This window comes from Leptosomus discolor, chromosome 13, assembly GCF_034619465.1.
Source record: "Leptosomus discolor isolate bLepDis1 chromosome 13, bLepDis1.hap2, whole genome shotgun sequence".
Lineage (NCBI taxonomy): Eukaryota > Metazoa > Chordata > Aves > Leptosomiformes > Leptosomidae > Leptosomus > Leptosomus discolor.
The window spans coordinates 437944-450991 of record NC_141403.1 but is presented as its reverse complement, the minus strand read 5'-3'; the positions used below and the strand labels follow the sequence as shown (position 1 = coordinate 450991).

Below are 13048 nucleotides of genomic sequence, written 5' to 3'. Positions count from 1 at the left end.
TTCTATTAGTTATACAAATGTAGTCATATTTTAAATGCTGTCTTTAGAACTAGGAGGCTAAAAACATTTTATTTTTAAGAGAAAGCTTAGATTCTGCACAAATTGATGTCTTTTGCCTGGGGAAGTTTCCTATCTGCCCCAGGCGAGTGGGTGAGGGGATTTTTCAAACCCTGTTTATGAGCCTTTAGGAAAATCGGATTTGCAACATACAGTAATCAAAGTGGTTTTGATGTTTGTGACCAGGAGATCGCCTCGGATCCGAGTGATATAGGAAATACAATAGGGTCACATTTGATGGGGTTCGGTTCTTCTTGAACGAGTACAAATACTGTGTAACTAAAATTAGTTTTGCTTCTGCATCAGGAGTGCGTGCCTTTCTTAATATTTTTTCCTCATTAGCTAAGGAAATGGAAAGACAAAAAAACCTTCTCTGTCTTCTGTAGCTCCATATAAAAATATTTCTTTTTAGGAAGTCTTTCTCCCCTGGAATGTTTGAAGAACTCCCCATTCAGTGTTCCTATGCTCGGGAGCGATCAGCATGGTTCATTTACACTTTGCCAACAGTAACTCTGTGATTTGAGAATTGGCATCGATTATCTTCACCTTGACATGTAGGAGATCCTGAGATGGAGCTCCCTTTGTCCTAATTCTTGTGACTGTGTGTATCAGCACAAGCAGTTTGATGAAGAAACTTCACCCTACAGGCTTTCTAGCTCGTAGTTACTCTTTGTGGGGACTTGCACTCTCTTCAGAACTATCTGACCACGGCAAGGATCTGAATTGTAGTCACATGTGGCAGTCTGTACATGCCTTGTAATTGATTTGCCAGTTCAGGAAAGAAGAAGCATTTATGGATGATCTGTTGAGCCTTCCTCCTCTTTTCAGGACGCTGTTGTGCAGCTCTGCCACCGGCTGTGGGTGGCTGTGTGTTGGGAAGGTGCGGCGTACAGCCTGCCTCGCGGGATGCGGCTGTCTCTCTTGGATGTAAGGACTGGTGTGTGCCAGGTTCCTTTCCCTCATGCTCTCCCTGACAGTGCTTGCGCGGGCCATACTTGCCGTCGCTCAGCAGCAGCAAAAGCAAAACACACTGTGATGGTGGAAAACCCCAAATCCCAGGCAGCTCTTGAGAATCCGCTAAAATTTTCCCTGCTAAAGAAATACCTAGCATTTATTTGATAAATGGTTGCTGATTTATCTATGAAGAGTTACAAAAGGTGTCACCTACCTGATGAAAAGGTGTGACCTACCCCTAACCTGCCCCTTTTTGCACAGAGTCTTTTGCACAGAGCATGTTCAGCCAACAGTACCTGACTACCAGTGTGTCTGGCTGGGTGGGACATGGACCTCAGCAGCCTGTGCTCTGCTCCCTCGATATTCTAGTCTCTCCAGAGGCTGTGGTGGCAAAAGCCTGAGCCTTCACCTGAGCTTGTGCCGATGGCTGTCCTCAGCGGATCCAGCTATAAATCGGTGCCCAGTCGGGCAAGCTAGGAGTCAGAAGTAGCAACGTTCTTCTGTCTGATGTGGGTCACAGAGACACAGGCATCTCAGTGGCAATAGTCGGTGGGCACGGGGTCGCCAGGACCACTGACCTTTTCCAGCTGACTCCCATTTGGGACCCTCCGACAGCCCCTTGGCGTGCAGAGGGAGGCAGGAGTGTTGAATGCTGCCGTAATGAAGGGCTGGGCAGTCTGTGGTTTGCGGTGTGAGCACATGGGCGATGCTCGGCCGTGTCTGTCTGTACCGTGGCACCGCTCTGGTGCTCCGAGACTGACAGGAAGACAGGAGAGTTTAAAAAATGGCCACATGCCACTGTGGCCATTTTAAAGAGCCAAAACGGGGTCCTGCATTCCTCTCAGAGTCGCTACGTGAAAAACACGGTCTTACTTGAAAGGCAATGGAGACACCGTTTATATGAACATCATGAGAGGTAGGTTCAGTGAAGAGAGAGCTCCCCTTGTTGTCAAGGTAGATATTTTCATAGTCAGTGTGTTTTTACCTATTTACTCCAAAGGAGACACGCTGCCATCTCACCCCGATTCTGTGTAAATCTTTTGCCTTGGTTGGTTTTCGTCTGCCCCTTACCTTACCCTCATTAGAAAGAGCTCTGACACCTCGTAGAAAACCGCACAGTGGTAGTTTTCAGCAGTCCCACCTGCAGAACGGCCACCACCGCCTGGCTTAGCTTGCGTTGTTTAAAGCCCACAAACTCCCACCCTTTGCTAAAGGTGCCGTGACTTACACGAAGGCTAAATTTAGCTTTTGGACTAATGAGATGTGAAAGCTGAGGGCTACCATAGCGTTTTTTTCGATTCCCATAAGTTACTGAGGATCATTTTGAGAGGGCATGTGGCCCCACTCAGCCACACAAGCACCGTGTCATGTTTTCTTTGCGTCGGTGGGGAGGGCTGTCGTGTGGAGCACAAAACGTTGTCTCTGCTCTCGCTGTCTCACTGTCAACCATGAGTGTCCATCGTCACGGCCACCAGTCACTGCGGCAGGGCTCTGCTGGGCGGGGGGCAGGCAGCGTGGCGTTCAGGTGTCCGGGTGGGCAGGGCGCTCTCCGGAATCACACCTTTTCACCTGAGGAACAGCAGGGAGCTGCGCCCGTCGCCGAGCATTCTGTTCCCACTTGATTTTTAACCATCAGATACAGTATTTACCGGCGAGATCAATGCTGCTCGTGTAGCGCGCCGGTGACATACAGAAGGACCTTTTCTAAGCGGCGCTGTGGGAATTGAGGCCTCTGCAGCAGGGCTGGAAGCCACTTCTCACCTAGCAACTGTTTCTAAGTAGGACAGCCGTGGACTGCCCTCATGGCGGAGTGGATGAATCCTGCAGCACCCTCAGGAAGGGAATGTGGTGCCAGGCACCAGCCGGCCTTCAGAGGACAATGGGAGGAAGCGGAGGAACAAGCGTCAGGAGTGGGAAGGGTTTTAGAGCCGCAGGACGTTGACGGGAAAGCTGCGTCGGGACTTTTCTGAGCTATTAAGAGGAGAAATGCAAATAAAGGGAAAAAAATCTAGGATTGTCAGAGAGGGAGCTGGGAAATCCTGCAGCTTTCAAAAGGTGTCATGTGTGCCCGTGGGACTAGAAACGTGGAGCAAGAGTGGTGTGAGGGTACAAACTACCCTCCCCTCTCACGCTGGTTATGAGAAACTCCACAAGAGCCAGAGTGCCAAAAATGCCTGCGCTCGAGGTTCTCTCCCCTGGTAGACGGGATGATGGGTGATCAGCGTTAAACTCCTCATGTGCTGTTTTGCAAATGTACTCGGTCACAATCGGGTGGCTCTTCTAAGAGATGATGTTTCAGGTCCGACTGAAGTCTAAAGCTCTGCATTCCTGTTTGGTCCTGATGGCATGTGGAAAATCTGTGCTTTTAATGCCCGGTTAAGCTTTGTACATTCTGAAACCTTCTAGGTAAGAGAACACTTTAGCAGCTGTAGGTGCTGAGGGGCATCCAGTTTCCTGAGCTCAGGAAAACAAAAAGTCTCTTCAGTTCATAAATCGTGTTGGACTTGCTGTTCGGTAAGAGCTGTGGTGAATTTCACTTTGCCTTTGATTTCTCCTGCAGATGAAGGACTGAACCATGAATGCAAACTCTGCAATCAGACATTCGACTCTCCTGCCAAACTTCAGTGCCACCTGATAGAGCACAGCTTTGAAGGCATGGGGGGCACCTTCAAATGTCCAGTGTGCTTTACAGGTAGGAGGCCTCACTGCTTGTCCCAGTCATGCCCTTAGCTTGCGCTTGCAGAACTCCCTTTACAACTGTGTCATGTGCTGGATTTAGGTCAGTTTTAGGAGGGAGCATTACATTTGTGCTCACTAGTAATTGATTAGAAATCATTTAGAAGGCTGAGATCCTTGGAAGATCAGGCATCCTTCCGTAAGAACTACATTTCAAACTCTTCTATTGGAAGTTTGAGTTTTTTATAATTACAGAAGTGATAGTGTGTTACCTTCCAAGGTATCACGTTCATTACCTTCATGTTTGAAATTTGCCAAGGTTAAAACTGCCCATAAATTTGTGCTTTAAAGCTGAAGAAGTTTCGCCTAGAATGACCCAACTCAGAGCAGAACCTGGCCCCTCAGAGCAGCAAGGGCTGCTAGGCATAGCCAGTGCACCAACATTCTCCTCTGATCGGATACGAAAGCCCACTTGTGTGCATTTGTTGGCTTGTGAGGAGAAACACCCTTGTAATGTGCTTTAGAAAGCAAACCATGCTGTCTTGCCACAAGTCAAGTTCTGCTCTCCCCTGACACAAGTCCAAGTGTGGAATAATCTTCCCCAAGTCAGTGGTGTTATTCAGTAGTAAAACCCAAGTGTGAAAATAACTTGACCCAGTAGGGCTAAGTACTGCAGTGTTTGGACCATAATGAGGAACAGAAAAATGCTGTTGTTGGAAATGAAAACACATTAAAAAGATGCCTACAGAGTTGTTGTGAGTTTTTTTAAGGGTTTCCTAATAGAACATTTCATAAAATGATAGCCTAAAACATAAGCGTTAATATGTAGCTTACATGCCCAATTTTGCTTTACAAGATGAAAATCAAAGATAATCACAAACATGACAAAACACACTTTGGGTATTCTCACATTAATGGCATGCTAATTCTGGAAGCCATTCAAGGTTTCTGTTCTCCATTAATGGGGGCGAAGGATTTTCACGGGTAGGCAAATAGACCCTTTAATACCTTCCTTTTACTTCTCTCTGTTTGGCAGCTCCCCTCCCAATAAAACCTACGTGTGTGCTACGGAGGAAAATTAAAGTTAAATTTTTCATCTCTCAGATACAGTGGCTGGTGATGATTACTACCTCACTGTGTTCAGGTTTCACACATTTCTGTGGGTTATTAAATTAAAAAAATACGTAGTTTGTCTTCACTGCACAGCTTGTCACAGTGATGTCTGAGCATGGGTAGTGCTGCCGTGAACAGGTTGCCTGTTGGGCGTCTGTCTTCAGTAATTCTTTCAGTTAGGTGTTTTTTTGTTTTTTTAGTTTTATTACTGATTCTACTAATTTTTTTCCCTTGTCTTTGTGTACACATTATGGCGTGATCTTTTTCGGTGTAATGCCATGGGTCTGCGATTTTCCAGTTTGGGGGAGTTGTAAACACAATATAAAAACTTGCAGATGTAAGGAGCGCCCGCTGTTTGAGCCAGTAACCTTGTAAAATGTGTTAAACGAGTATGGAGATAAGTCGGTTCCAACCTGTGTGAAACACTTTTTCCTTTTTGCTAATGGGGTAAATAGACACTGAGCATTAATCATAAACAATGGTGTTTTATTAGCAATATGCCATTAAATTATTTCAGCATGTCTTGCTAGAATATTAACAAGAAGTAAAAATCACCAATATAAGTTTTATATGGAAAATGGAATCTGATCTTTTTTTTATCCAGGGTAATGAGAAATGTGATTAAAATGTATGACTCAGAAGAACAATATTCTGATGGTTTTTGTTGCCTTGCAATTAGAATAATTTTAATGATTAGGAGTGGAGTCAAAGTCAAATGCCAGCATCTTTAATAAATCCTTTCCCTGCCTATACAGATTAATATTGTAGATGCAAACTTTTTTAGGTCACAGTGCACCAGGCATCCATCAGAAGTCAGTGCTGCCAACCCAAACACTGCCTCTGGCATATACAATTTAATTATTAATAGTATGTCTCCTAGGTAAACTGTTACACAGTCTTAGGGCCTTGTTTTGTAGTCATTAAAATTGAACATGTTTATATTATTGAAACCCTTGCATTCAGTGTGTAGGCAGAGTTGATCTTAAAGTATCCAAAGAGAATTTACCTGCAGTTCTGTTTCACATTTATAGACATTGCCCCAGAGTAGCTGTGGGATATAATTTTTAGCATTAACACATTTAAATACAGAGCTGTTTGTTAGCTTTAACTTTAGGCACACTGAGTAAACAGGACTTTGGCATCTATGCTTTTCAAACCTGTTGGTTGCTAGGAAATAAGTTTTGTATGTGTTCAGTCAAAGTGCAGTAAGCGTGAAGAAATAATTCTGAAGAGAAAATGGCATTTTTAAGTTCTTTAAATTTGAAATCTTCATTGATTGTCCTGTTAGGGTCTTTATTTCTTTTATCTTTGCTTTTTTTTTTTTTTTTTTAAACCAGGCATCTGTTTCAATTCATTCATTTTAGAAGAAGGATCACACTTTGTAGATAAATCGTGTTCATTGGTACCCATTATAGCAACAGTGCAATGTGAAATCAGAGTGTGTCAGCCTAATTTTACCTCTTGGAATTGCTGAATGTTAATGAGAAATTGTTTATAAAAAACTCTTCACTCGCCATATGAAATAATGAAAAGCTTGTTGTTTGTCTAATATTCCAGTGTTTGTCCAAGCAAACAAGTTGCAGCAGCATATTTTCTCAGCCCATGGACAAGAGGACAAGATCTATGACTGCACACAGTGTCCACAGAAGTTCTTCTTCCAAACAGAGCTGCAGGTACCACACTTGTTACCTGGGGGTTATAATAGCATTATGTATTTGATAGCTGAGTTCAAAGCTTTACTTAGATGACCTCTGATACTTGCTCATCATCAGGATGGGAATGAGGGAAGGACAAGGGAAATTGCAGCTTCAAAAGGGTGCTGGCAGAAAGACACCTGGTACAGACCTGAATTTCAGGAGCCACCTTTGGATTCTTGTTCTGTAGTTTGTTGCAGCTCAAGATATTCTTGAGGAGAGAGAAATGGGCGTCCTATTTTTCTGTTTGATATCCATAAAACATTTACTTAAGCAGTGAAATGGAAAGGAAGTGTATACTTTTTCTCTAAATGTTAAAAGCTAAGCACTGAAGTGCTTAGGAGTGTAGGGGTGTGGGGAGAGAAGTAGACAGAATTTATCTTGGTTTACATGCTGGCCATTTGCTATAAATACTGACTTGGAGGGGAAAAAAAAAAATAATAGGGTCAAATGAATGGTACACTGTCTTCTCGTGTGCTGTTGTCAGGCTTGTAATGATACTGTTAACTAATGGTAAACAGAAGGACAGAGAGGAAGAAATAAATATTGAACAAAATCTGAAAACAATTTTGGATGTAGGGATTATTTACTATACTTTAACATTCTGCACTGCTTGTCTTGCAGTGAGAAGTGGTGGTGTGTTATTCCTGATGTGGCATTATGCTTTGAGACAGCAGCAGCAGATTGTTTCTAAATTATTCTAGTTTATATTGAAGTATTAAGATAGGTTGATGGAGGAAAAAAATTCAGGGTCTTTGATGGTCTATAGGGGTGGAACAAGGAGAAGTATTTGTACAGTGAGGCCTTTCCCACACTGTCCACCACATGATTTTTATTTGGAATGAAGAGGTTTTTCAGTGCTTTTTTATATCATGGGCCCCTATCTCTAAGTCCTTTGACTGAGGTGTCCACAATTCATTTTCTTTGGACCAGAGCTGGATGTCATCTCATCAACAGAGGCAAAAGGTTAGTGAGGCGTGGGTGCATGTGCGCCTGTTTGGTATTTCACTTACGGAAGGTTTTACACGCTGAAAACCTGATAAACTAAAATGTTTGTCATGACGATGTGAAATACTTCTTTGGAGACAAAAGAAGTCAGAGCATTTAAACTATGCGTGAATTCATTGTGTGAGAGATTGGTATTTATACTGATTGCATTTTCTCTTTCCTAATTTCTTTCTGCATGAAAACCACATGGAAGAAAGCCGTTCTGATAGCCTTCCCGGCTTCTTTCTCAGGGGAGCCCAAGGTCACGGGAGCTCCTGTGGTACCTACAGTACCGTACCTGTAACACTGCAAGGTGCCTGTGCTGCATCTCTCTCCTGTTTTTAATAGATCCAGATCTGTTCTGTTTACTGTCCGCACCAAGTACTGCCTGCGAGCTCTGACCCAAGTGGAAGAGCAGGACAAGGAAAGAAAATAAGAAGTTGGACATTGAGGGGAAAAGACACTTACACGTAGTGATCGAGAGAAAGAGGCAAGATTGAGTTTTGAAGTCAGAAAATGGTCTGGGTTGTGTAGAAAGTTATTGGACTTGTGGGAAAAATACAAGTGAAACTGAGCAGAATGAGGAAAGGTCAGAAACTAATTTTGTTGTATGTGTTCCTTTCACAGCATGATTTTTGTGGAATCATTTTCTTTGATTTTTTTTTCAGTCAAAATACTTGTTGAATTTTTTTGCAAAGTGTTTCCAATAAGGCAGAACTGTGTTTTCAGGAAAAAATATTTAAATATTTTTTTGGCTTACTGATTTTCACAAATTTTATTGTTCATCACTGATGAATCGAAATGAGGAAGTAGGGAGAAGCAGGGACATCAGCAGTTTCTGGAAAGAGAAAGGAGAGATTGTTATGGCAGAACGACATAAAGGAAAAAAAAAAACCTCAGGAAGAGAGAAGGTGCAGGTTTGCAAAAGATAGTTATGAAAAGAAATGAGAAGAAGAGGATAGAAGTTAGTTTTAACACCAGACTTCAGACTGGATTTAAAAAAGGCAGAATAGGTACCTGAATTCTGAAGATGCAAAATAAACAGAGATCCAGGTGTAGTTGCGGCATGTACAATCACCTCCTTACGAGTCTGTCCCTCCTAAAATAGGTGTTTGTTTCAAAATACATGGAGTCCAAGCAGCTGCCTTCAGCTTTTTTGTTGTAATAAAAGCACATGTTTTTCCACTCAAAATTCATCCCTGCCCAAGACTGTGGGCAAGATTTTGCTCTCTCCATCTAAGCCTAGTTCATTAAAACGTCAACATAACTGAGGCACCTGGTTTTCTAGTGAAGGGCACAAAAGGATGTTGCTACGGAGAGACAAATTATGCTCTACCTTGGCTCGGTGGCAATCAGTGTGTTGGTGGTTCCGTGCTGCAGAAGGATCTTATTAGACCACATCTCCATACCCTTAGAGACTGCCTCTCTCTGGCTTATCTATCTACCCTTGCAAAAATGAAATGGTATTCATTTTCTTGTTCACTTAATTCATTATGTTTATTATTTTAATTAGCCCCACCCCAGTTGAAAATGCATTATGTTTAAAAAAATGCAGTACCATCATGCCATTTGCGTTTATTTGTTGGGATCACTGACTTTCTGCTCTGACCTCCAGTTATCTACCCAGCCTGGTGAAAGGGCAGCAAAGCACTTAGGTGGAGCAGTAGGTACTGACCTTTGGAGTCTGCTTTTGCTGAAAATACATTGATTTCGAGCCCACTCTCATTTAAAACCAATTCTAGGAGGCATCGCTTTGTTCAGGCTATCTACCAGCTGAAGTAGTGTAATCTTTGGCAACTAGCCTCCAGGTTATGTTTCTCTATCCTTTCACATTACTGTGGTTTGTGTTGGGGCTTGCAGCATAACAGTGTATTTATTCCCTATCAGGAATGGTTCCTTGCTTTTAATTTAAACATGCATCTAAAGTGCATCTCCCGTGCATGAGAGATGCTAATCATCTCAGATTAGAAGCCACGGACAGCACTCCATGGCTGTAGGGCAGAGTAAGAACCTAAACAAGGTAGAGCAGAGCAGAACACAAGAGCAGAGAACCCTGTCCGCACAGCTGATAACTAAAGGGAATGAGTTCAGCGATACAGAAAGTAAATGCTTAACTCGGTGTTTGGCCCTGTGCGATTCTTTGCTTAGTATTTTCCGACTCCTGTTCCAGGAAGACTGGGCTGTAGGAACGTAAGAATCCCCACATACTACGTTCATCTCACCTTGGGGAAGTTACTCTCCCTTCGTTACCAATCTTCCCAATGCAAAATCCAAGTAGGACTCTCTTTAGAGGTTTCCATTATTTCACTCCAGACCCCTGTTAGGGATGCAAGGCAATTCCATAGGACCACGTTCTGGTGGGAGCAGAGAGAGTCAATGACCAGTCTTGAAAATCAAACCTACAATGTATTACTCAACCTTTAAGTTGAAATAATGAGATTTTACAGGAATTTGCTCTCTGTTTTACGATCCTCTCCATAGCTCGCCTTTCTCCCACCTTTAACACTTCCTTTAAATGTCTTTGTGCTCCACAGCTGTTGAAACAGCTTTAAATTTTTGGAGATACTACCTGCATGGAAAGGAAGCAAATGGAAACGTTCTCAACAGTTAGAAGTGTATGTTTTAAGAGTGTTCCAAGTGGTGAATTTTCATGCTTTGATGTTCAAAAGGCTATGTGGTGTATTTACGCTTCTGAAATGGATTGGAAAAGTACATCCCTAAAAATATTTATTCTTTAGAATAGAAAGCCTTTAGTAAGACATGCTTGACACAATAAGGGCTTTTCAGAAATAGGCTTGTAGCAATCTTTAAAATCAGAAATATATCCCATCTAGGCATCAGATAAGGAAGCTGCAAGTTAGGTGTGCCTAGATGTCTCCCAAAAGTTGAAACTCTTCTAGCTGAACACCTGGAGTATGACCATACAGTTCTCTGTACAGGGTGGGTATAACCAAAACAGTCTTCTCCATCCATCACCCGTAATACCGAACTTTTAATTAATAAGGAAGTAAAGAAACATCGCTAATTTAACTTAGTATTGAACTTTCATTAAATTATGGTAAAGTAATTTGTGCCTATTAAAATTTCCCTTTCTTGTCCTCATGCTATTTCCGGTGCCTGTTTCTTTTGCCTTAGTCTTTGGACTTCGGCTTAGCTGTTTGAACGGGTGTTTGTGCTTCCCTGGTCTCTGATGAGGAGGAGCGTTCCTCTCCTATTTCCAGTCCTAGTGGTACTTCCATAGTCAACACAGCATATTGTGGTGTTTGTGGGGAGGACTAAGACACTCTTGTGGGGTGTTACCCAGAGTGAATGGATTCGTTTTATGTTATTTTTGATGTTGCTGGGTCAGAGAGGTACCCATGTCTGTTAGAATTCGCTGAATAATTGTACAGGTTTTATCAGTGTTTTATCAGTGATGATAGTTAGTTCTGAATATGATGCTAGCCAAGGTTACGTGACCTTTCAGGTCCATTTTGTCCAGTACATAAATTATGTCTCTTTTTGCTGAATTAGAGCATTTACTTAACATTTTGTGACTAATAATTTGTTGCCCCTGGGGTAGTTAAGTGTTCCCACTTTACAGACGTGAAAACTAGGGCAAGAAATAATTGGATCAGCAGTTGCTTCCGATCCTGTTCAGAAGGGCCCTGGCCTCAGTGATCACGCCCTTGCTCTCTTCCCGTCTGGACTCCATCAGTGCAGAATACCTGGGCATGAAGCCATCGGCCTGTAGGACGTTCCAGCTTGTACAGAGAGCTGCAGCGCTGTTCCTCAGTAGCAAAGGAGACAGGAGCATATTCAGCCTGCTCTCTTGCTGTCTGCACTGCCTTCCTACGTGCTTGTCCAGTTGTGCTGTAAGTCTCAGTCCTTAATATTCGTGGTGGACTGGGTCCAGCACATCTCGGAAATCACCTGAGAAGTTGTTCCCGTTTGGTAGTTGACAGCCCTGCTTTGTGAGTGTTTTTATCAAAGAGCTGAAGCTTGTTTGCACGGAAATGAGAACTTTCTCACAGACTGGCCTGGGAGCGTGGGACAGACTTCCACAGCAGTTAAGTATTACCACAAATGTCCTCAACTTACGCTTTTAAGAGTGGGGTGCACCTAGAGGTGCCAGAGGCTCCCTTCTCTGATATAAACATGTACCTGCATGTAGATTGCTAAACCTTCCCCAAAACCCCAACCCACAACAACAGAGCTCTTCCAAAATGAAATACACAGTTCCTTCCCCAGGGAAAGGATGAAAGGAAGAATGAAGCACTCGGAGCAGATGTTACTCATGTCGCTTAAAACAGCAGGAGAACATTCTCGGCTTCCAGTGCAAGCAGCTGAACCAGAGCGGGGCAGAAGCAGCATACAAGAGTATCCAGAAGTTTTATGTAGCTTTATGTGTCCCCCTCTCTGGATGTCCAGTTTTAACATTTTCATGTTCCAAGGCCAGCACTGTTGGAACTAATCTTCCAATTTCTTCCTCATTTCTTTAAGGGTTAAACTTTCCAAAGATCTGTGCATTGTAAAATGCTCCCAAAGATCTCAACGTTTTAAAATGGCTTTTAAAATACCCTTGACCTGAGTCGGAGCAGAACTAAACAAGCTCTAGGCTATTTCAAGAACTAAAAGATTTGACTGAGACCTTTGGTGGAGACAGTAGCAGAGCTGGGATTCAAACGCTTTATTCTCTCATTTGGGGGTCCGCTAGAGTAAACTGCTAATTAACCTGGGCTGGGGTTGTCTCCTTGTGGCAGAGGCCTTCTGAGACCAGCTGGGAAAGAGGTTGGTGTGGGAATATCATCAGCTATAGCAGCAGTGACACCACTAACTCCATATAGGATCGTTTTGCCAAGGCCTGCCCCCACGGTAGTTGAGTCTCTGTATCATGTAGGTCCCAACAGCGAGCCTTCCATGACAGCAGGGGAGACCATGAATAATTTATACTCTTTACACAAAAGCAGGGACAAAACTTTCAAACCTGCAGGTGAAGTTAGATTTTCAAGGATGTTTTCTTCACAAAGAAAAGGCCTCAAAACATTTTTTTAAGTGAAATTGGAGATTAGTTCTGGCATTTTAGGTCCCCAAACTCAGGGTGAGGAGGGGACATAGATGCTGGCTTTCTAGGCCCCAGAGGCCAGGAGCCAGCAGGGAATAACTTTGTCAGCTCTTCTTAAAAAGAAGCGTACCTGAAATCCAATTAACAATCAAAGCTTTAGGCCAACATTTTGAAACTCAATGGCCTGTTTCTGAGAGGGTGCTGAGCACCTCCAGCTACAGTTAAGGCCAGTGCAAGAAGCTGGTGCTGAGTACCTCGGGAAATCAGGTCATAAATGCCTGAAGTTAGGAACCTTGATAAAAGCATAGGTGCTGAGCAGCCACAGCCTCATTTAAGGTTTCAGCAAAACACTTTTGATGCCTAAATACAGGCGCCACACTCAGTAATGTTGGCCTTAGTCCTTCGCAGGCAGTCAGGTTGCTTTCGTCAGAGCAAACACCTAGGAGTCAGGAGAGCTGGATTCAGTTGTTGAGGTTAGGTACTAACTTGCTCCACTTCACCATGCATGCTCTCCATCTTGTGA

At 43.1% G+C, this 13048-nt stretch overlaps 1 protein-coding gene across 1 annotated transcript in view; it reads left to right on the top strand.

Annotated features, from left to right (window-relative positions):
- ZNF521 (zinc finger protein 521) overlaps positions 1 to 13048 on the top strand; it is a gene marked incomplete at its 5' end in the record, with an annotated part of 246223 nt that overhangs the window by 198007 nt on the left and 35168 nt on the right. The window contains 2 exons of the mRNA XM_086472764.1: positions 3572 to 3703; positions 6358 to 6473. Coding sequence (XP_086328890.1) covers positions 3572 to 3703; positions 6358 to 6473 — 248 coding nt within the window. The remainder of the gene's footprint in view (positions 1 to 3571; positions 3704 to 6357; positions 6474 to 13048) is intronic.